General features: G+C 42.0%; 2 protein-coding genes across 5 annotated transcripts; one reads left to right on the forward strand and one right to left on the reverse strand.

Moving 5' to 3' along the window:
- Nucleotides 1-1,732: 1,732 nt before the first annotated feature.
- On the reverse strand, nucleotides 1,733-10,741 carry LOC136484344 (beta-glucosidase-like SFR2, chloroplastic). Of its 4 annotated transcripts, none has more exons than XR_010765908.1 (12): nucleotides 10,466-10,741; nucleotides 9,624-9,972; nucleotides 9,334-9,472; nucleotides 9,044-9,210; nucleotides 8,737-8,958; nucleotides 8,484-8,655; nucleotides 8,172-8,405; nucleotides 7,937-8,086; nucleotides 7,586-7,715; nucleotides 7,006-7,208; nucleotides 6,816-6,922; nucleotides 1,733-2,266 (listed from the first exon to the last, which is right to left on the reverse strand). XR_010765908.1 is itself a non-coding variant. In XM_066481596.1 (10 exons), the coding sequence occupies exons 1-10, from the start codon at nucleotides 10,671-10,673 to the stop codon at nucleotides 7,494-7,496; spliced, it is 1,779 nt and encodes a 592-aa protein (XP_066337693.1). In that variant the 5' UTR covers nucleotides 10,674-10,741; the 3' UTR covers nucleotides 7,391-7,493. The 4 variants fall into 4 exon arrangements, 1 of the variants encoding a protein (XP_066337693.1); XR_010765906.1 differs by having other exon boundaries at nucleotides 9,624-9,975; XR_010765907.1 differs by having other exon boundaries at nucleotides 1,733-2,332; nucleotides 9,624-9,975.
- LOC136484345 (uncharacterized protein At5g01610-like) lies at nucleotides 2,339-4,249 on the forward strand. Its single transcript, XM_066481597.1, has one exon. The coding sequence runs from the start codon at nucleotides 3,487-3,489 to the stop codon at nucleotides 3,991-3,993; it is 507 nt and encodes a 168-aa protein (XP_066337694.1). The 5' UTR covers nucleotides 2,339-3,486; the 3' UTR covers nucleotides 3,994-4,249.
- Nucleotides 10,742-24,824: the final 14,083 nt, after the last annotated feature.

The raw sequence follows: 24,824 nt of genomic DNA on the forward strand, positions 1-24,824 counted from the left end.
AGACCACCCATACCCCTTATAAAACAAGGGGTACATGGCCGATTGAGTTCCCATCTATCAAATCGAACAAAAATACATCTACTACCTCTCTTTTGCCTCTTTACTCTTTCTTCCAACCTCTCCTGTTGTTCGGCACATCTCCCGGCAAGAGGTTTGTCGGCATCCTAGGCGGTCTTGCTGGTCCTAGGAGATCCTCCACTTGCTCCTCCCCGACAGGTCTTCCCAGGAGAAGTTCAGGAGTCTATCAGTCGAAGAACGGGCTCAACATCGGCCTAACCGATCCCTCGATCGGTCTCGTCGATTTGCTGCAGTTTTTTGTTACTACCACCGGTTGCTTGCAACCATGGTTTTGTTACTACCACCGGTTGCTTGTAACCACGGGTGTACTAGCCCTTTTGTTACTGCCACCGGTTGCTTGCAACCACCGGCGTACTATCCCTTTTGTTACTAACACCGGTTGCTTGCAACCACGGGCATACTAGCCTTTGCGGGTGTGTGATCCGGGATACATCTCGGCGTCAACACTAAGTCTATAAGATACACAAGACAACATCCAAATCTTAATGTAAAAACAAGTCAATTGATCATGTTCTTCAACGTATCAATACATGTGGTGCAAGTTTCTAAACATGAAAATACTTGAGTTCATTGTGTTACATATATATACTCCTACATTGTTACATGAATTCATTATCTATCACTAGTCATTTTCTGGCAGGCAATAAGATCTGTACCAATCTATGTACTTGTATAGTTACACACATAATAGCTGGAGGCTGATTGGGTGGCCTGAAAGAAGGCGAAGACAGCATCACCATTATGGCATTAACTAAGCACATGCATGTACCACCCCACATCATGTACCTCCTCCTGCCTTTATCCATCCTCTTCCCATATGCTACAGGCACAACTGGAGCATGATACCACATAATCTCGGCCGTCTACACCAGCTACAGTACACTTGGACGGCTACCTGAACCCTATGCCCATCCTTTGCACTTCTATAATGTGACGATACATACGAGGTACCTCCAGATTCATGAATCAGAATATACAGGACCTCCAATACCGTGTTAGGGAAGGAAGAGACTAGGCACATGCAGGACCATGACGACAATAAAGCGAGTAGATAGGGAGGGCCAATACATAGTACCAGGGTGAGACATGATGGACAGAGTGAACATAGATTGGCAGTAATCCAAACTGTTTGTATCAAAATGACCAAAAGCTGGATTGTACTGACTACTGAACATAGAGATGAAATAATAGCACAAGATAAATAAAGCCCTGGAGCTTCACCTCATCAGGACCAATTCAATTGGCCCACTGCTCAAAACTGTCTTCTGAGGAGATGTTAGGTCATGAACCTAAATGCACACCTCATACAAATGACCAGATTATCCATCAAGACTAAGAACGTCACGTCTCTAGAGCTTACATGTTACAACATTGAATACGCAACATGTATAGTGCAGGTATTGAGCATGGCAAGTGTGTCAGGTGTTGGGCAGTAGTGGATCGGACGAAGTGCATTAGTTTTAGTTGGTTGGCAGTTTACCGGCTTACAGTTGTGTTGCCGCCAACTCGGATCACACACTTTTAGGTCTCAGGGGGAACAACACACGGCGGGATGTCCTAAGATCAGCAAGACCACATAGAATGCTGATATATCTCATCGAGAGATGTGCTGTACAACAAGAGGATTGAAAAAGCTTGAGGTATATAGAAGATAAAAAGTATAAGGTAGATTGATTTTGATTATTGAGTGTTGGATTTGTCAATCAGCGTCACCCTTTATAATTATATAGAACAGTTATTCTGTCCTTTACATATAGAAATTCTGAGCCGAATAGAAACATTTCGGTATTTTGCATACGTAAATACACAACTATGTCGGTCTTTGTTCCACGGCCGATGTATCCCAAAAGAACAGGTCACTGGTCGTCGTCTTCTAGCAAACAAAGTTGCATCCAAGATCAATGCATGTTGCATGCACTACGTCGACAACCTTGGACTTATCTTGGTGTTTCCTTCCGTGCAACGTTGCCGAAAGTAAAGTATCCTTTTCTTTGCTTCTATGTATAATATCCTGATGCCTTCCGTATTGCACGTGTACTTCATACAGGAGCTTAACAAACTACGGACTCCAATCTGATCCTTCTCTGTGCTCCATTTGCTTTCTTTTCTTCGCACATGATCCTCAACAGGCTCAACTAAACACCATTCATAAATCTTTCGTCTTCAATAAAGATTGTACTAGATAGATCTGTAAGTCAAATTTAGGTGTCAATCAAGAAGTTGCTGCAGAAGGGTCCGAGGTGCCAGGATAAATCTGTACCAGATAAATTCAGCACATGCTTGGTAACAAGTAATTTTCACAGAACATGCTTGGTGACTCACTCATACGAATCTCAATAACATGCCAGAACAGTTTTATGTTCCAATAAATTACAACACCCCTCCACCAAATTCAGAAATTAGTATAAGTTATGTTCTTGTTTTAAGGTTTAACATACCCAAGTTACTCTCCTGCTCAATATCTACTCTCCTGCTCAATATCCACATCTTTTTTGGTTATGCTCCCTCCCCGTCCCAAATTATAAGTCATTCCAATTTTCTTATAGAGTCAAAACATCTAAAGTTTGAGCAAATTTATATATAATAAAATAATAACATTTAATTCTTCATTAATTATATTTTTCGTAGTATACCTATTTGTTGTCATAAATCTTTGTAATTTTCTCTGTAATTTTGATCAAACTAAGATGCTTTGACTCTTCAAGAAAATTGGAATGACTTATAATTTGGAGGTTGGAATGGAGGAAGTATACATTCTTATAAGCCAATCTACAACACTCCTCTCACTGAAATAGCTCACACAATACACATTCTTCAAAGATAATTTTTCAAAGATGTCCAGCAAAACAGAGACAGCAGGGGCACTAGTAGAACTCTGATCTCACCTGAGGCAACTTTTCTAAGTCAGAAACCAACACTAGTGACTTACATACATTTCTACCTGCTCAACTATCCATGTATACTCCCCAATTGCTCAACTATATACAAGAGTTTGGACCATTTATTTGTACCGACAGGGCGAGATAGAAAAAATGAATCAAAACTAAAATAGTATGAACTACCATGACCGGTAGGTAGACTCCAAGTCTCAACCGGTGGTCACATGACATAACTCCAGTTGGGCCATCTTATACTCCACACACAAGATATTTTACACTGCTTCAACATTAAACCTGAGAAGAGGACCCTACAGGTTTTATGACCATTATTATATGTTATATGTCCTTCATAGAAAATGGCAAGATGGAAAATTCCTAACATGTTGAAGCACAATTTTATAAGGCATTTCCTATATAAAGCCAGCCATGCACTGCAGAATCATATCACACACAGCAAAGCCTCAAAACGTGATCAGAGCAAAGAAAAAGAAAGGTGAGAGTGGGAGAAAAGAGATATAGCCCATAGAACATGGCTCTTATAGCCGATGAACTCAAGGCCAAGGCTGAGGTCTACTACGGCAACGAGATCTGCCAACTGTGTACCCAGCTCTTGCTCAGGGAAGCAGGCCTCCCCAATGGTCTGCTTCCATTGAAGGACCTAATCGAGTGTGGTTATGTCCAGGAAACTGGATATGTGTGGCTCAAGCAAAGCAAGAGGGTTGACCACACCTTCCAGAGTCTAGGAAGGATGGTCTCTTATGGCACAGAGATCACCGGCTATGCCGAGAAGGGCAGGATCAAGAAGGTAAAAGGGATAAAGACCAGGGAGCTCATGGTGTGGGTCCCAGTGGAGGAGATTGCTCTTGATGATCCAGCAACTGGAAAGCTTATCTGCAAGAGCATTGCTGGGATTAAGAAAACCTTCCCTGCATCAGCTTTCCATGTCCCAGAGAAGGAGAATGTGAAGATGAACTGTGCTGCACCGAAACCAGTGGTCCTCATGGAGAGAGCTCCACGAGTTGTTAAGAACAACTGATCCTTCTGCATCCACTGGTATTTGGATTTAACGGTCATCGTCGGCCCTTAATCCTACATATTTAAATAATGATTGAACTAGTGCTTTATTGTCCGTCTATGTACCTCGAAAGTGATAACCCAAAGTTCTTCCTATATACTGCAGTTGTATGATTGCCCTGGCATCTATTGTCCTGTAAGGCAACCACCCAACTTCCTTTCATGTACTATGTAGCTCTATATTACTAATATGAAGCATGCTGTGGACTTCTATGAGATGTTTCCTTTTTTTCTCTTTGCAGAGAAAATACCACCGCATGATGCTTTTTCCATGTACTATACAGATAAAATAACACCTTTGGATGTATAGCTCTATATTACTAATATTGTTTCAGAGAAAATACCACTACATGATGCTCTCTTGTCATATTTTTTCTTATTTCAGACAACATAATACTATGAAGTGTTATGTATTTTTTTATTTTCCATCTTTACTTCACAAAAAAAAAGACATGAAAAGGCATGTGAATAAGAAGGAACAAAAAGTCTAATCTATAAAAGGGGAAACAATATTTGCATGACTTGTAATTATGATCACTAAATGGTCTTTGCAACCATTTGTTGTTGTTTGCAATTATAGACTTTAGCAAGTGCACAAGTGGAAGATGAAAGTTTTACCCACAAGATTAAAATAAGAGACGACAGTCAAGGTTAGCTATACAAACCATCACGTAAGGTGATAGCAGGGACCATTTTCCTGTTTATAGAATCAGGATCCTAGGATGTTTTCCTGTTTATAGAATCAAGATCCTATGACTGTATCATCAGGCCATGGGATGATCAAAATCATGATTATTGAAAGTACAATTTGTTGGCCTCTATATTATGAAGTTTTCCCACTACAAATAAAGTGTCATTTTTGGGATACATGCAAGTTTGCCTTGCAAAGTACTTTTATAATACTAATGACTTACTATGATTTAAAGATATACTAAATACAGATGCTGCATTTTGGAGCCCATGCTGATGCCCAAAAACCAAATGATATGCTTTTATGGATTGAGGGAGCGAGATCAAACTAGTGTTAGGATCAAAGTGGTCCAATAGACAGTAGGGTTGTTAGACCATACCACAAGACAGAACAACCTTGATGACAAGGAAACTCAATATATGTTATTGCTAAGACTTTCTATTAGATTGTTTAGCACCAAGAGATCAATGATTAACATGTCCAATAGTTCAGCTTCAAAAGGATGTATTCCCTCCGTCTATGTTCCCGAGGAGAGACTAAGGAGCACGCGAAAATTACCAATATACCCCTGTCTGTGATCAACCACCCTGCACCAGATTCAGGACCATTTGTGTCGAAGCCGGCCAGTGCCAAGCTTGGCCCTACGGACCACAAGCTTGTGCAGCAGCCTTCCAGCGGCGCGGTGGGTTGGGGGAGGTGGTGCCTGAGGACAATCACACGGGGGAGAAGACCAGAGGATTCCTGGATAGGTGCCCTGTTCGTTTGGGCTGGTTTGGCTTATAAGCCATGGCTGAAAGTACTGTTGGCTGGTTTGGTGTGAGAAAAATATTGTTCGTTGGCTGATAAGCCATGGCTTATAAGCCAAATATGACCAAGCGAACAGGCTGAGGAACTAGCCCGAAGGAACCTTTACTATATTTTTTCCAAAAATATTATGGATCCCACTGGTGGGGGGGGGGGGGGGGGGGGTGTTTAGTTACAGCAGAGTGCATGACCAGTCCTGTAAGTGGATATCAGGATATGCACATACCACAAATTTAGTTGTCCCGTACTATGTAATGTAGCATACATACAGAAGTTAGTGGACTGGTTCCTTCATAGAAGACATACACGGCCTTTAGAGAAGTTCCCAAAAGTCAGGTAAGGACCAGAACTGTTACAATAAGATATGGCGGTACTAAATTTTGAGGACGGGAGGAGCACTCGAAATCATGAGCTTGTGGAGGATAGATCTGCATTAATCGCACCGAATACTTAAAATTGGCTAACACAGTTAGGCATATCCGCTTTGTGCATCGAAGTACTATGAAACCGGACCATCTCCCGTCCTACACCCACCCCGTCAAGGATGAATTCAATTACAGAACTAAATAGCCTCTCCATGGCTACATGTGTCAACTTCACTTAAGGTGAATAATTGGCTATCGTTGTACCTTCTGCTGACAAGTTTTATTTCAATTTTTATGCAAAAACATTCACACTCAAGTTAAATCATTTGTATGCCACTCACCTCATAATGGCATTGATAAATATCCTAACTGTGACCAAGCCTGCTTACTTTATGACAAAATTTCATTTCTTTATGGAGACTATGGCCAATGATATATAATGGATAATAAAAATTATAAATGTGGGAAGATAACTCATGACTGATGCATGGTGGATATACCTACGCAGGGGATTACTTGGAAAAACAGTGTCAGAGTTAGTTTGACACTCCTGTAATGATGGTAGCTCTGATCATGTGATGGATGCAGGGATTTAGATCAGAAATAGCTGCCATTAACTCAGATGACTTGAATGTGTATATTCACAAAGACGTTGATGAATCAGAGGATTAGACAACAGTGTCTTTGTTGCCCACATGGTCAGTCAGACATTTCCCCAAAAGCATCTTCAATTAAGAAGAGCAAGACATAGGTCTGAGCTAGCAGATGTAGATATTTTGGGTTGGTAAAACAAAATTTAGTAGGATATGGGTCCACATGATGCTAAAACAGCCAAATCTTCAGTCAAATGAAGAATTTAACATGCAAATAATTCCGGAGGAGATAACAATAAAATAAAAAGAAAGGTATATATAAGATACTTACTGCCATGATAAATAGTGCACATAGTAATTTATCCACAAAAAAGAGAAACCTCTGCTTCAAGGAACTTTTTATTTACTTTATCTAGAAGACAAATCATGCTACTTTACCTACAGAAACAAGAGCAAGCAATTTTAGATAGATGATATATGGTGAAAGGGAAAAATCAGATTCTGACATTCTCTTGACTCACCAACTAGAGTAACAAGCATCAGGGAGAAATAGCATAAGAAATATCCTCATACTCAATGTAATGAATCTTCTTCTTGCGCAAAATTGGTGAAAAAATGGATCTTATAAAGCGACTGAAAGGATCCTGCAAGCCTTCCATTTCATAATGACCAAATCGCCAATCCCGCAATATGAATGGTCTCTGGATAGGCCGATCTAAACCCCCTGAAGAACAAAAGGCTCATTTTTCTTAGGTGGGGACAGCAACCACAGTTTATACCAACTAAAATTTCTATTTCAGCTAGGTTTTTTTTCTCTCTATGCCCTTTGGTAATTATGTAATTCAACTGTACAAAAAAAAAATTATATAACTCAACTGAAGGAGTTGTGGTATGAATTCAATATAAGAAAAAACTAACATGGAGCGTCACTCTCGACTCCAAGAAGCCTGAAGGCAGTAGCCATTGGCATATTTTACAATCTGTCAATAGTGGTTGTTTATCCTACTTATCAAGCTGTTTTAAGAGAAACAAGCCATTACCCATGAATAATGTCAATTTAATAATATATAACAGAATGTTTCGAGAAGAATCACCACACACCTGCATACATCCGACCATGTTTATCTACTGCCCTGAAAAATGGGCGTGTTTTCTTCTGAAATGCTGCTTGTTGCAGCTCCCTCCAAGCACCCAGTCTGTCCTGTCTTGTAATTTTCCCAGTTGTAACAACCTGAAGTTCAAGTGCATTTTGTTAAGATCATCAGAGAAACACCAAATGCTAATATGAAAAAAAGGGGAGTGAGAAATTAAGTTATCACAAGTCTGCATAATTTTATGCAAAACAAGGGACCCAAGAAACAAGATGCACAAACATTACAAATTTGTTTTATACTTTTCCAGACAATGTGTACACAGGATACTGTATAATAATTTGCTGAGATCAGAGATCACCTTGGAGAATAAATAGTATGAAGGCCTAGGTTTCCGTGCTAGGTTGTTAGCACGATCAACAGCTACAAGCCCAAACTTGGGACCATAGCCATCTGCCCATTCCCAATTATCTGACATCGTCCAGAATAGATAACCAAGCACAGGCACACCCTTTAAAACAATGTCTATCAGTGCTGGAAGTTATATATACATGACAGTAAGGAATGTTTCATTACAAATTAATATAAGAACGGACCATAATGATTGCAGCATAAATGGCTAACAGGTGCTCCAGAATATATGGTTTGCGAATCAGATCAGTCTCGTCAGAAACTCCATTTTCAGTAATTATAAAAGGTATATTTAAGCTCTTGTATCTTTCATTAAACTGAATCAGGATACGAAACAGCCCATCAGGATAAACACCACGACCAGATTCACTGTACTCATCATCGTCCACGAGCTTTAGACCAGGGCCAGATATCACCTCCTGCATGAAAATGGAGTTAGCAGCTCCTGTTGCTTACATGTTCGGATCATTTATCTAAGCAGCTAGTATTTAATTTACCTGCCCATAGTAGTTGATGCCAATAAAATCCAATTTATCACATATGCTATCAATGTAAGGGAAAAGGGTCAATGAATTAGCCAGTGTGACAGCAGCAACATCAAATAGACCATAGGGCCGTGTAAACGATACATGATGAGCGACACCAACGATTGGCTTCCTTTTACTTTTTCTGTATAAATCACCAAAGAGTTCCACTCAGAATTGTGGAAATTCGTTAGAGAAATTGCATTTCAAGTAACGTATTATATACCTTTCTGAATGTATGTAGTCATAGGCTTCTGCATGTGCAATAGCCATCCAATGTAATGCTTGGTTATATACACCAGTTGGTAAAGCAGATGTTGCTACTTCAATTGCATTAGGGTCTCCACCAGGCCAAGCACCAGCACAATAGGTCAGCATTACAAACACATGAGGTTCATTAAAAACCACCCAGTAGTCCACCAAATCAGATACACGATCAACAACAAGCCTGCACAGCCAAAACTAACTTTATTTGAACAGATTCATGTAATGGAAGAGTCCTGACAGCCAGTTTGACTGCTAGAAAGCATTACCTCACAAAATCCATAAAGTACTTCGCGGTTTTTTCCATCCTCCACCCACCATATTCTCCAGCCCAAGGTGGAAGTGAGTGGTGAAACAACGTAAGCATCACTTTCATTCCATATTCACGAACCCTTTGAATGATCCATCTATACCGCTCGAGTGCTGCAAAATTGACCTAGAAAAGGTGACGGATGTCTTATTCCACCATTGCAGAGAGTACAACACACTACACAGAGAAGAAAGAGTATAGGTGTTCAGAGAAAGCACATGAAGTGCAGAGTAGGTTCCTAAGACTTACTGAACTCTTCAACTCTTCAGTTGGTTCCTTAGGCATTATCCTTGTCCAATCAATCCCCAGGCGGAAAACACTGATCCCAGTTTCCTTAGCAAGTTTCAACTCAGTATCGGGATCAGACCAAAACTTAAGCCTTTCTTGCCTGAACAAATTGGTACAGTTTGCCCACATGTGAGCGTCCATTGAGTGTAAGCAACACATTATGCACAATACTGTGCAGGAAAAAAGACAGCATCTAGAATATTAGCACATGACGAAAAAGTTGTAAGTGACAAAAGACAAATTGCACTTACGGGCAAGGAACATTGTGCCAAGCCGCGACGTTGTGGCTGCAATTATCGCCAGAACCAGATTCACCACCGTCAGAAAACATTTCAAACCCCCTGAGCATCGCCTCCATGGCAACCTTAAGAGGCTTCCTCTTCTCTCCATCACCAGCCTTTTCATCCCCTCTGGACCTAGAAGCCAACTGAGCGCCTCCGTCCCCTGCAGCCGATGCCATCACCGCGCCTGCTGTCTTATGGTCGCTCACAGCCTCCTTGTCATCGCAGGAATGCTCGACTGCAAACTGAAGCCAAGCATCTTCCAACCTGTCCTCGACATGCGCCGGCGCGGTCGCTAGCCCAAAGAAGAAATTGCCATCTTCTGCGAAGAATCAAACACACCTTCAGCACTTCCATGTCGCTTGGAATTAACTGCTTTCCGAGAAACAGATATATATTAACTGCTTTCCAATAATCAGGTACCTATAGTTCGGAATTTCAAATCTATGAAGCAAAGACTCTGACTTGTGCAGACTAACAATGATGTACTGATTAAGACTGAATATGATGCAGGGATACAGTACGCTGCACCTACAATTTCACATTAACCATCCATGTTTTAGTTAGTTTCTCTGATTAATTCACACCATCTGTGATCAATTACTCGTCTTAGATTACAAAAGCTAACCAATTCCGCAACAAATTACCATACATACTGTATAAATTAGTCAGTTGTGTTGCCTGAAAACCAAAACTGACAACCCCACCAATGCGGCGCTTCAGAATGATATAACCAGGACCATTAGACCCAAGGAGTAGAAACAAGTACAAGGCGGACATAGGGTTCGAGAGGGGGAAGAGGGGAGCGGGACCTGCGGCCTCCTCGGAGGCGGCGGCGGAGTTGGAGGGGAGGGCGCGGAAGTCGGCGAGGGGGTCGGCGGACTCGTCGATGGGGTTGGGGATGCGGCGGAGGTGGCGGCGCCGGTACCGCGCGAAGGAGGCCGCGTTGGCCGCCGTCACGGCAGCGGCCACCAGGACGGCGAGCCTCGCCGCCGCCGCCAGGAACGCCGGGAGCGGCATTTCCGCAACAGTGCGTCTCGCTCTCGCTCTCTCTGCCTCTCTCGCTCCCCCTCCCTGTGTGTTTTATTTTCCTGAGAATTTTTATTATTTTTTTCCGGTGGAAAATATATGGATGGATAGGAGTGGCGGGAACCAACGGGACAGTCCGTTGGCGTCTTGGCGACCCGACACGTGGCGAGAGGAGGTGGCGCGCGCCTGGTGGGGGTAGCGCGGGACCCACTTGGCAGTTTTGACCTCCTGCTTTTAGTAATTTTTTGCGGTGTTGACGCAGTGCCGGTCCTGGATTGTTGAGGCCTAGAGCCAACCTCAAATTCAGGCCCCTTAATATAAAAATTATATCAATAGTACTAAATTTATAATGGATACTTTCTGACTCATTAATTCATTTACTTTTATAAGAGTGGGTTTTAAGGATCTCCTCTTGAGGAGCTATTCTATCTTAACTGGTTTGGCAAAAAAAAATTTGTTTCATATAGATTTCTTAGCTTATATGACTCTTAAAAGATTTATAATGGATACTCTCTGACTCATTAATTCATTTACTTATTTCTTCTTACTCTTTTTGTCTCCTTTTTTCATTTCTAAAAGACTATTTTTTGACATAACATGGTGGTGTTGAAATTTAATAAACAGACAAAAGAAGCAAATGAAACAAAGTATAATGAATAAATATAGATTGTTATTACGGGCTGCTACTTTCTAGCACTAGCAGCTACCAGCTTTCAAGGTGGATGTCAATACGTATATACATCGTACATACCTGGGGCCCCTTGGTCTGGGGGGGGCCTGGAGCGGCTGCCCCGTTTGCCCCCCTCCAGGGCCGGGCCTGTGTTGACGTGTTGTGTAGCCGGTTCTAATTTGAATTCAGGAGCTTTTGTTTCGAAAACTGTCTCGAAGGAAAGAAGTTTATATGAACAGGAAAGCCCAGAAGGACCAGCTAAACGGTGAAGGCTAAGTCGGGTTGTTAAGAACCTAAAGTGCATATCAATGTCCTCCTTTGCTTTGAAGGCCACTTGTCGTGAATCTATGGCCACGTCTTGAAAAATCCTTCAGTGACTTTCTTTCTAAATGTTCCACATCATGTACACCACCACTTCGTTGAAGTGTCATCATTGCTCCCTTGGGACTTTGGTTGCCGCTCATTCCCACCATGTAATCCAGGAGCTTTGTCAAATAATATTGTATAAATAAATAATTATATGCTAACTTCATAAAGTGATTTAATTGTGACACAAAAACATATTTTGCCTATATTTTATTTTAGAGAATCCAAAGAATCTTCTTTTTTTTTTTGCTGTAGAAAGAATCACTTGTACAGTAAATCCAAGAGCAGGAGAAGCTCTCCTGAACAAGCTCTCAGAGTTGGTTTTATGGATCCATCGATTTACAAGGAACGAATGGATTTTGGGTAGTGGTTTCGAAAAGATAGAGAATTTTTTAAATCTGAGGAAATAATGGCACAGAAAAAGGTTGTTAATTATTATCTTGTTATTTTGCGATGACTACGACGTTATCTTTGTCCTTTTGAAGTACATATATAAATGTTCCAAAATATATATAAATCAGGTTTTCTGCAGCCACAAGACAGTAGAAACATCGCGATGGCCGACGTAGAAACCAGAAGCATGCAGATCCACTCATTTTTTTCACACTGTTTGTATTTTAGCGTATTTGGATTGCGTTGGATTGGATTACACGTAGCGTAGTTGTCAGTCGATTCCAAGGCTACACGATTTAGTTGTTGGGCTGGCCCAAATAGGCGATGAAGGATTAACATGGAATGTGAGCCCAATAGCTGTTGTCACAATTGTACCCCGCCGGCCTGCTGTGACCACATTGACTTTGGTGCGATTTGTCAATTCTAGCACACTGTGGATATATGATGAACCATGCATCCACATTAATTAAGATTAGATCTAAAGATGGCAAGTAATCTACATTCTACAGGCCTACATGTACAATTCCATTTGAGGAGAACACCTTGATAAATAGGGGTACCATGGTCATTTCTCTTTGATACTAGTCCATGTGAAAAATCATAGAATGTCTAGTTTTTTTTTTTGGAGGATCGAGTGAGTACATGATGTCCCTCTATTTTGTGTTTTGATAGTTCCAGTGGGTCTTGAATACTTATACCAAGGACACCCACCTCACAATCTAGCAACACTGCCTTTCTCTTTCTTGTGAGTCACCGTCCTATGATTTTGTCTTCTAGTACATGTGCATCTATTTTTTCATATGATTTTTTGAAAAATGATTTTGCATCTCAACTTTTAAGAACTATACATTTATAGATGCACAATAGATGTGTATCATTTAAAGTTTTTTTGAAAATTTTATAGGTATATATTTCAATAGGATTTCCATGATTGCGCCGGACAATACTTCTCTTCTCTCATGTACCGCCAGTTCAAATCTTGAATCCCCTCATTGGCACTGGTCTACTGCTAATAAGTGTGGTATGAAAAGACATCTTGCCCTTCCTCTAAAAGGGAAGAAATATTTAGCTATTTCCGTTCCCTGCCATTAAACAGAGAGACATATGAGTGTTGATAGCACATACACACGGTTCGGTGATATTTAATTTTTCTTAAAAAAACATTTGTCCAGGACAGATAAAAGTATAGTTATGTAATGTTTTCCCTCACTTTGTACACAGCAAAACAAAATACGTATTTACATTCCAACGCCATTGGTTCATAATAACAAACTTTGGTTCACAGAGACCAAGATAAAACATACATCAGCTAGAATTTGTTGTTGGTTCACACGGAGACCAACCATATCAGGTGTTCAGAGACCAAGCACATATAACAGGTTTTGATTCAGAGACCAAGCTCAATATTGACCCGCATACAATATATATATATATATATATATATATATATATATATATATATATATATATATATATATATATATATATATATATATATATATTGGTTCACAACACAGACCAAGCAACAGTCCTCCTCCCCTCTGCTTCATACAGACCAAGCACATCAACCTGTTCGTTTGGCTGTGGCTTGTCGTAAACGATCGTAAATTTCCAGTTGGAATAGTATTTTTCTCTCACACAAACCAGCCAGCAGTACTTCTTTACGAACCAGCAACAAACCAGCCAACCGAATAGGTTGCATATAGCGAGCGCTCGAGCTAAGGATTAGATGAAGTTGAGATTATTGGAGATTGATTTGGGGCTATGAGCCTATGACGCTATGTAATTTTGGACTGACTAAAAAATATACATTCAAAGTTTATCCTAGAGTGCTAGAGATAATAAATGAGAATAAAAACCAAAGCCATACTTGGAGCCTTTACCGGATTCGCCTTGCCCACCTCACCTTCTGTAGATGGCTCAAGCCACGAGATGCTTGCCTAGCCAAGCGAGACGATTTGGCTTTCTCGGGATAGCTAGGTGTATGATCCAAACAACTAGCTGAACCTAGTTTCTTACTCGCCTAGCAAAACAGTCCCAACAAAAGCACCAAGCATGCCCTGAGAAATGACATTAAGTGATGTCACCTGCCCGGCCAAATAATTTATTGTTCATTGTTGCCTTGTTGGTACGCTACTTAGGGGGCCGTTTGGTAGCGCTTCTGCAGCAGCTCCGCCGCGCGCCCTTTCCTTCTTGGGCCAGCCCAACCGTTCCCCACGCCATGTAGACGCGCGCCGCCTCCACCCTCCCGCCTTGGCTCGCTGACACACCGGGCCCGCTTGTCGGCGCCGTCCCAACCTCCCGCCGAAAACGGGAGGATCGCTCCCTTATCCTGACGCCGCTGAACCAAATCTCGTTGCCCGCTCTCGTTTTCTCCATGGTTCGGCGCGATTTCCATGCCAAGCTGCTCTATAAGAGCCACCCCCTCCCTTCGCACTCCTTTCCCATCTACACGCGACACACCCTCGCACAAAGCTTGCAGCGCCGCCGCAACCCTAGCTCGCGCCACTGAGCTCGGGCCTCGACGTTCTGGTGTTCCATCGCCTCCGTAAGTCCGTTGTCGTGCTTTGCATTGATTTCGCGAAGTCGCCGAGCCTTTTTCCCTTTCTTTTTCTCGCTTTTGGTTGATCCTTAAACATCGTCGATGTTTGCAGGAAACCGTCGTCCGCCATTCCTAGCCGTGCGCCGTCTCTGATCCGTCGCGCCTTCATTTCCATCCGCGGTGAGAATCCCCAATTCCCCCTCCTCCATTGTGACAGAACCGCCCAATTTATACAAAGATCAAGTATGGTTGTCCCCGCAACACGTTGACACACCCATACTTTCACTCATATAAACCCGGTAGTCCGCCGAGTGTCCCGAAAGACCTCGGTAAATCAACATCACAACCAAGATCGCGTGATTAAGCAAATACACATCACATACATCGGGTTGCAGCGGAAATAATGTTACAAAGGGTTTAACAAATAATAGTACAAATTTGGGTTTCAAAACCGCTTAGTGAAAACAACATAGCTTTCAAATAATTACATTAATATAAGTTCCAAATATATTGCTAGCATAAGTGACATCATCCGACAAAAGCATATAGATGAGAAGTAAATATAGAATCACCGAGCCCACCGGTGGTTAGCCACCATCATCAACAGGTCGAGAACATCACCTGCAACAAGGTGGGATAAACCCTGAGTACTCGAATGTACTCAGCCAGACTTACCCATCGGAAACCAAAACAAATGACACCAAGGATCATGCAAGGCTTTCTTTAGTGGGCTAGCTGACTTGTTTGCGAAAAGCATAAGCTATCATGAAGAAACCATTTTAAGTACTTTGCATCATCTTTATTATGGCCTATCCATCTAGGTAAGCACCTGTACTATAGCAATCACTTGATTAACCAATAACATCCAGTTACCAATTTAGATTTAGCATATCCCATACCATCCAGATAACCATCATTGTTCCATAATAATTACTACGATGCAGTAACTCGAGTCAAGTGCTCACTATCCAGGAGCGATGGCGATTCGAATCGATTCCTAACCAGCTGGTGATTTATTCCTTACACAAACCTCACTCACCCACTAAAGTGAGATATTGATCACCGAGTCAACTTTCCAGGTATCTCGAGTTTGCCAGGAACCACATGTACCCGGGGGCCGACCGACTGCACTTTGGCCTTATCATCCCGCCCCCGTGTCCTACCACACCTGCTCCGGCACAGTGCGTTGCGGGCAATCTACTCGGCCTGAAAAATCTCCCAGCTTCGCGGTCGGAAGGTACTTTATCCGGCCAGCTAAATGTAAGGCATGCGTTCAACATGACTCGAGGCCCAACAACGGTCGGTCCTTAATCGACACAGACGGAAACTAACAGCACCCCAGAACCCTGTCTGGTTGCCTCCAACTTTTTCCGTCCGGTCTCCAATTATCCATCACACATGGTTAATTCCAGGATATCATTCTTTCCATAGCTAAATTCTTCCAGTAACCACCTATAATGTAGGTGACCAGATATCACCGATCGCTACCGGTCTAAGCAAGGCTAAGCAGTTATTCGATCCTGACCTAACAGGGTAAAAAGGTAATAAGGTAGGCAAGGATAGTAATAAATGCATCAACGGTTTCAATCAACTCCTACAACTTAATGCAACAATATATAACTCGTATATAGAAAGAATTGCTTTTATAAAGTAGGAGACTTAGAATGCTCCGGGGCTTGCCTGGGATCCGACACAAGTCAGTTCAGTTAACTTGCACCATCCTGGTGATATCTCAGATCCTAGCACTTGCTTAGTCCTTCCATCTTCGGGATAGATCCTCCATACACCGTCTTCGGGTTTGGCTCCAACATTATATTCTTCACGTGGTTCATCTAGCGCACCTAGATGAGATGCAATATGCAAGTGTATGAATATGAAGAATAGTACCATGAGATGCATCACAAAATAGCAAGCAAGGACAAGCATAGTTTACACTCACACTTAAGTACTTTGCGATGCTTAACTTAACCATCACACAATCTATCATGCTAAGATGGCAAAGAAGACGACAACACCAAGCATGACACAAGTTTTCCCAAGATCTCATGTGCTCTAACTCAGTCATCACTCAAGGCATAAGTCACACTTAACAATATACAAGCAAACACTATAATTGGAATCTGCCAATTTCTGGACATGCAAACAGCAGCTACAAGATTTAGCTATAACTGGAGTTACACAAATCCAAATGACTTGCAAGAAGACATTATGGAAATATTATGAAATTATCTACAATTCATATTTAAACCTATCAGCATGATTCCAAAGTTAACCAGGTTAAACAGGCACATTTATCAAAGTTGGTCCAGCAATTCCAGAAAGCTACAATTTCTGAAGACCAACTTAGAACAGTCATAACTCACAAACTACTTGGCCACATGCCATGAAAATTTAACACAAGCTAGTTAGGTGAGTTATCTACAACTTTATTATTATCATCTTAAGATGATTCTACAGTTAGAAGGGTCAATTAATCCAATAATTGCATCTCTGTCCAAAACATAGACAGAAACTGACATGCCACTTTAAACAGCTATAAATGGAGTTATACATATCCAATAAATGTGGTTCTAGACTTTTTAGAAAGCTTATCAAATTCTAAACAACTTTGTTGTAAACACCTAAAGCAAATTCTACTATTAAGAAGGCCCCACAGTAAGAACAAGGAAACCCTGTCTGGGTTTAGGCAGAAACAGCCACAGAGATTTAAGCAATTATAACTCAATATATACTTAGCCAAAAATCATGATATTTAACTTTTTGGAAAGCTTAAGAAAAGTACTACAACTAATGTATTTTCACCAAGTCATGATTCATAACTTAACTGAGCCAATTAATTCAAACATGCAGAACTGTTCAGAGTAGAAGCAAAGCAATACAGGGCATTTGTTATTTTTATAACTCTTAAACTATAAATCCTAAACTCCTGAAATTTTTACCAGACAACAACAATAACCTTAGTAGCACTCCACAAAAATTTCACATTTATTTGAGCATAAAAACTGTAGTTATGAAAAAGACAAGTAAGACTAGCATTCAAACCCTAACCTGCATAGATCTATTTTAACAGCTAAAACTTTAAACTAAAATATGCCATATTATAGATCTACTGCATAGACAATTTCACAAGGATTCCAAAAAGTCCTCATTTTCTATTTTATGATTTTTCTACTAATTAATACGAATTTTCAAAGTTCATCATTCAAATCTGTAAAAAGCAAAAGAAAAGGAATGTAAACTTGCATAAGGGTCCCTGTAGTTTCCACAAATAAAACCGGAACGAACAGATCCTTAACGGCGCTATTCATATGAGTCACCACTTCATCACTTAACCCCCTGGAAGACACTCTATTCACGCGCGTGGTCCATCTTCTTCTTCCTCAGGACGGCAGCAGGGCACGTCGGGCTCCAGCCCGTGCCGACGGCGGTGGAGGACGTCTGCGGCCAGGGAGAGGCGCTGTGGAGGCGCGGTGATAGGGCGCACCCGTAGAAGGTCTTAGCATGGCTGGTGATGGCCCATGGCCTCCTGGCCACGTGCGTGGGCGACCTAGCGGTGGCCGCGCCGGCAGTAGCGACGAGCCAGTGGCGAACGGCGGTGGAGAAGGGTTACGCAGCTGGGGAGTCGGTCGTGGAGCCGTAGGCGTACTTGGTGGTGGCGCTGGAGGGCAGCAGGAGAAGGAGCAGCGGCGGTAATGGAGTTCGGCCACGACGGCCATGGCTGCCGCGCGCTGGCACGCGCGCAGGCGCGCGGTTGGAGCAAAAAGGGCGAGGGGGAGCCAGAGGGAGTGAGCGGGAGTGGAAGGGGGAGCCTCAGGCGCTCAGTTATGGCGGAACAGGGACGCAGGGGCGTGGATGCACGCGGCATCAAAGCTCGGCAATGGTGGGGCGCGCTCGGCGGCATGGTTGCCACGAAGGCAAAACGTCGAGCACGTGGCGTGCAGCGAGGTGGACAAGGTGGGATGCCGTTTTGGGCTAGCTCGGGTCCGAATTAGACTTTGGGCCTAAAATGAAGTTTGAAGCCCACGAACTGCTCTTCATTTTTCATTATAGACCAAGGTCATTAGAGCTTTTCAACAGCGGATAATTAGGCCACAAACTATCAGTGTCAGCGCCTTGATAACGGTCACAGAAATTCACTTTCGGAGGTCAAAACTCGGTCAAACTCAGTGCAACTTTTTGCATGCTCTTCTCCATAGTATAACCTTCAACTTCTCTTTTTGGACCAACTCAAGTTGCTTAATGAATTCCGGAGAACGCGGAATGCCAACGTCGTTGCTTAGCGAAACTGACTTAGAATAATTCTAAGTGTTGAAATCAGCATCAGGTTCCAACTTCGAGCCTCTGTTTGACTTATTTCCAAGTTGATCTAGCTCTTGGTCCAAAAACAAAGTTTGTTCTACATGATATGTACTACAACTTTTATTTAAGGTCCAACCTCAAAAATGGTATAGAACCTACTGTTCTACTTTGACCAAAGTAGGATCACGATGAAGCTTAAATTATCCTTTTTGACCCATTGGAGCATTTTCTTGGTATTTGCTCAACATGAACCCTTCATGACTTTTGTTGTAGAGTTCATCTAGAGTCATTTGGGAAAGGTTGCAAGGTTTGGTGAACAATCTAGAATTCCATTCACTTTATAAAACGATCCAAGCAAGGACATAACTTGTCATTTCATGTGACTTCTTGATTCCAAACTTTATGAAACTTTTCCATGGATCAATATAGATGGATATTGATGCAAGACACATGAAATGAGTACATCCATCATTACTCAAACATACCTTTAAGAAAGGGCAGCATGCAAGCAATGGTGCATGGTCCAAGTTTAAGTGGTGGCTCCTTTCCATAGGTTTGACCTTGACATCTTCATCATTACTTAATATACCGTGTTTGAGCTCAAACCCATTGCTTAATTGGTGGCAAACACCTAGGGTGTTACAGCCCTCCCCCCTTAAAAGAATCGCGTCCCGAGATTCAGGACGAAAGACTTTTATGGAAGAGAGACATGCTACCAGTTTCCAATATCAGCGACAGATTTAGGCTACATCGCTTCAAGCATAAGGGAGGCTAATTTGGTCAAGACACTTTCTGATACTTGTCCTTTGTAGTAAGTTTTGTCTGAAGAATTTCCTTCGTTGGCCTTCCCGATGTATTGTTACTTTGGGAGGAATCCAAGATAGCAATGTCCTACGTACTTCGTCCCCGATGTACGAAGAGCGATACAAACATAGATTAAATACTTGTAGCATCTACTTCCCTAGTGGATACAGCACATACCATATGGACTTTGCACTAGATCATAATCTTCTGAAGGATACTCGTTGCAATGGTTCCATGTGTGCAGTTCTCTTTCTCTGATAACAATATTGTATGGTCTGAGTCTGTCGAGTGAGTGGTAAACGTAATAGTTGACTCTGTCGGCTCAACGTTCTCGACGATCATTCCTTATGGAGCCTTCGTATCCAAGTTGCAACAGTGATCTGGGTTGAATCTGATGCAACCTCTTGGGTAAACACACATATAAGGTACCAAAGGCATGTCAGCATTGGAGAACCATTGACGCAGAAGAATGTTAGCGAGGCTTGGAGGACAACACAAGTTGCAAGTAATTCACAAAACTAGGGACTAGTTCACTATCAAGCAGGTTAAGTACAATTTGCCTTCGTGGTGCAGTTGTACAGCAAGTTGGGTTGACTTGCATTGTAGCAAAACTAGCTTTTTTACTATATTTGTCGTCGAGACTTCCATTCTAAGGCCAATCAATATCTCAAAAACCATAATCCAAAAATCTGCGGTTAGACACCTTTCCAATTGCTTTCGAATTGCAAGGGCACAATTTTTGGCTTCTAGAACACTTTGACTGATTACGCATTGTTGATCTAAGAGGGCAAAAGCAAGGCACATAGGGGTGCAATTAGTCTTCTCAAGGGTATGGAGGGTTGTCTAATCCGCAATATACCTACAAGTTGTAATTCCTTGGCATGAATTACAAACGCAACCGTCTAATGCAAATGATGATCGCAGTCATAGCGAAATTGTAGATTCTATACCTTTTTGTTTGTTGTTCATAACTCACAATCTACAGCTCCATTATGCCTGAGTTTTGGTAGGCATACAGATCCATGAGTCTTCTAAATCCTCACCAAAATTCAACTCAATGGATACAGTTTGACCATCCAAACAATTCATCTACCAAAACTGTCGTGTTCTGACATGGCAGCAAACCGAGTCGACAAGATATCTCTTAAATCTGATGTTTTACTCAACCAATACTCAAACCAACTTAAGACATTGGAGGGTCCTAAGCAAGGAATGAGATCACCAAGTTTGGGGTCAATCCAACTTCGTTTGAGTCACTAACCGCCGGCTTGAAGATGTTCGGTTCTGTACCTTAAAATGTAGACAGATTTCTCGTTCTTCTCTTTCTTTGCTTCATACGTTGTGGTGTGTGTTCTATACTCTCGATCTCTTTGGATAGCAGCAACAGCCTTTCCCTAGCTAAGGATGGAGGCGAGAGTTTTCCCTACATGCTTCTCTGGTAACAATTTCCGCCGTTGATCTAGATACCAACTTGACGATGCACAAGCATTAGACTTGTGGCTGTTTTCTCATGGCACAAAACATTATTCCACAAGTAAGGCATTTCTACATTGACAAGGAACCATTCCTATATATCCTTCGGCACTTCATCCAATAGAGTCCGGACACATGTGTAATTGGCACCTTAGGGCATAAAGATGCTAACTAAAATCAGGGACATGCTTTCACTAGCTCCTACCTAGCCAATACCACGTCTTGTATTATCTACGTGATCGTCCAAGATGGAATTGACTGGATAGCACATTTAGAGAAGAAGTAGCACTTGCATTGCGGGGCCAGGTTTGTTGTTTCCTTGATCAACATTGTTCTGTGAGATCTGGCCTTCATAGTTACCAAATAGTTGTTACCTATCTGAAGACTAACTTTCCTACTGGTAACAAATCAGTTGTCCCTCAACACTAAAAAGGTTCCAAATCTTCACTCTTGATAATAAAAATTTTGGTCGAAGCCTATAGATGGTCGCCATTGAAGTCAGCAGAAAAGGGGTCACACCAAGAAGGTCGATTCATCTACGTCATCCTTATGCACCTAAAGATTGAGAATTTGGACAGGAATCTCATATATACCAGGTGATCTATTACAGCACATAATCTCCTGGTCCATTCATTATCCGACTGATAACTTGTTCAACCTTAAGTGTGGTGCACCTTTTTGATCCAATGAAAATGACATAAGTTGCTCACTAGATGATCGATGTCATTACAGGGACAGTCACGTCGAGTAGAGTCACTTATCTACCACCTCTTGCAGTCTGTTTATGTTCCTGTTAGTGACCTGTTCTTCAAAGGTTAACCGTTGGATGACTTAAAAAGGGAGTCCTATTGCATCTAGTTCGACATATAGATCTCTGGACATGATGAGGAGAGATAACCAAGGAAGAGCTCAAGTGAGAATAACATATCGGTGCAATTCGGCAATGGATCATGACTAGGAACCTCGATACCAGCGCATGCCGAGCAGCACAACCTTGTGTGCGCGCCCACAGGAGGCTCTCGGTTTCGTCGCGGCACCATGGATCGCTAATCGTGGCACCATTACTGAACATATAACCTACAAGAAATCTCACATGGCCAAATTGGGTTGCATAGGAGCAAGCACTATGCGAAGGAGGGATAGCAAACAAAGGTAGTCACAAGGTTAGGAGTCAACAAGCAGGGGATCCGAAAATCAAAACACAACACAAGAGAGCATAGCTTAATTGCCAAAGACAACTGAGCAGGGGACTTCTTGCCAAATTTCCATATACGTCTTGTGTCCACCAAGTGATTACCAAAACTTGGACGTGGTTCTAGGATAGCGCTCTTCAACACTCGTATGCTTACCGAGGACAAAAGGGGTGATAACTATGGCACTAATTAGATAACAAGCATACATACCCACCACTTGGCTAAACTAGAGGACATTATAGGTTAAGCATGTAACCACAATTATTTCTAGCAAGGCTAAGCACACACTTTTCTCAAGCACTTCCTATTCAAGCAACATGGAACAAGGCATTCTTGTTTAACTCCACACAAGGAAGATAGTGCAATACATCGATCACAAGTTACTTAGAACAAAGGAAGGAAAGCATATTTATGCACAAGCACAATCATGATGCATGCTCGTCCTATTCGTCCTCACGAAATTGCCAGCCTAAGGTGGCAATCACGTTCTATGTCGGTGGCATAACACGTACTCTCTCGATATATAGCTAGTCGTTAGCTACATTCAATCTACGCATTCGTGGTTAGCGTACCTGCAGGCAAATTCATTGCAGCCCATCCCCACAAGAGATAAATAAGCGCACAATGAAAACAGTAAACTAAGATACTCTCCATATACATCCCCAGATGTATATACTTCGATATCCATAGCTACCCAACAGATATACCCACAATTAAGTACCTTCATATATACATGTGTGTAACATGTAAATATTCCAGTAACCACAGCTAACTCTCCCCTAGACCGACAGTTGGACGGTCATACTCTCACAACTCACACTTACCTGGGCGTAGAGGCAATTGATCCATACATTACCATTCAAACGAATGGCATCCATACAATAGCACGCCGTATGGACGACGAAAGTAAAATTTTCAATAAAGTACATCCCCCAAAGTTAGTACTTAGATAGCCACCTAATAGTCCTTAACTGGGCATAAAGGAAGATGTCGCTAGCATAGTTTTGCGAATAAGTTTTGACAAATTTGCTTGTAGCTGAAGTTTTAGTTAAAATAGACCTTTTAAAACCAAAACTTAGCTTTTAAAACTATGTACCTGACAGTATTATGCTTAATCTCGCTCTGATACCAGCTGTGACAGAACCGCCCAATTTATACAAGATCAAGTATGGTTGTCCCCGCAACACGTTGACACACCCATACTTTCACTCATATAAACCCGGTAGTCCGCCGAGTGTCCCGAAAGATCTCGGTAAATCAACATCACAACCAAGATCGCGTGATTAAGCAAATACACATCACATACATCGGGTTGCAGCGGAAATAATGTTACAAAGGGTTTAACAAATAATAGTACAAATTTGGGTTTCAAAACCGCTTAGTGAAAACAACATAGCTTTCAAATAATTACATTAATATAAGTTCCAAATATATTGCTAGCATAAGTGACATCATCCGACAAGAGCATATAGATGAGAAGTAAATATAGAATCACCGAGCCCACCGGTGGTTAGCCACCATCATCAACAGGTCGAGAACATCACCTGCAACAAGGTGGGATAAACCCTGAGTACTCGAATGTACTCAGCCAGACTTACCCGTCGGAAACCAAAACAAATGACACCAAGGATCATGCAAGGCTTTCTTTAGTGGGCTAGCTGACTTGTTTACGAAAAGCATAAGCTATCATGAAGAAACCATTTTAAGTACTTTGCATCATCTTTATTATGGCCTATCCATCTAGGTAAGCACCTGTACTATAGCAATCACTTGATTAACCAATAACATCCAGTTACCAATTTAGATTTACATATCCCATACCATCCAGATAACCATCATTGTTCCATAATAATTACTACGATGCAGTAACTCGAGTCAAGTGCTCACTATCCAGGAGCGATGGCGATTCGAATCGATTCCTAACCAGCTGGTGATTTATTCCTTACACAAACCTCACTCACCCGCTAAAGTGAGATATTGATCACCGAGTCAACTTTCCAGGTATCTCGAGTTTGCCAGGAACCACATGTACCCGGGGGCCGACCGACTGCACTTTGGCCTTATCATCCCGCCCCCGTGTCCTACCACACCTGCTCCGGCACAGTGCGTTGCGGGCAATCTACTCGGCCCGAAAAATCTCCCAGCTTCGCGGTCGGAAGGTACTTTATCCGGCCAGCTAAATGTAAGGCATGCGTTCAACATGACTCGAGGCCCAACAACGGTCGGTCCTTAATTGACACAGATGGAAACTAACAGCACCCCAGAACCCTGTCTAGTTGCCTCCAACTTTTTCCGTCCGGTCTCCAATTATCCATCACACATGGTTAATTCCAGGATATCATTCTTTCCATAGCTAAATTCTTCCAGTAACCACCTATAATGTAGGTGACTAGATATCACCG

The sequence above is a fragment of the Miscanthus floridulus genome, chromosome 9 (genome assembly GCF_019320115.1).
Source record: "Miscanthus floridulus cultivar M001 chromosome 9, ASM1932011v1, whole genome shotgun sequence".
Classification (NCBI taxonomy): Eukaryota; Viridiplantae; Streptophyta; class Magnoliopsida; order Poales; family Poaceae; genus Miscanthus; species Miscanthus floridulus.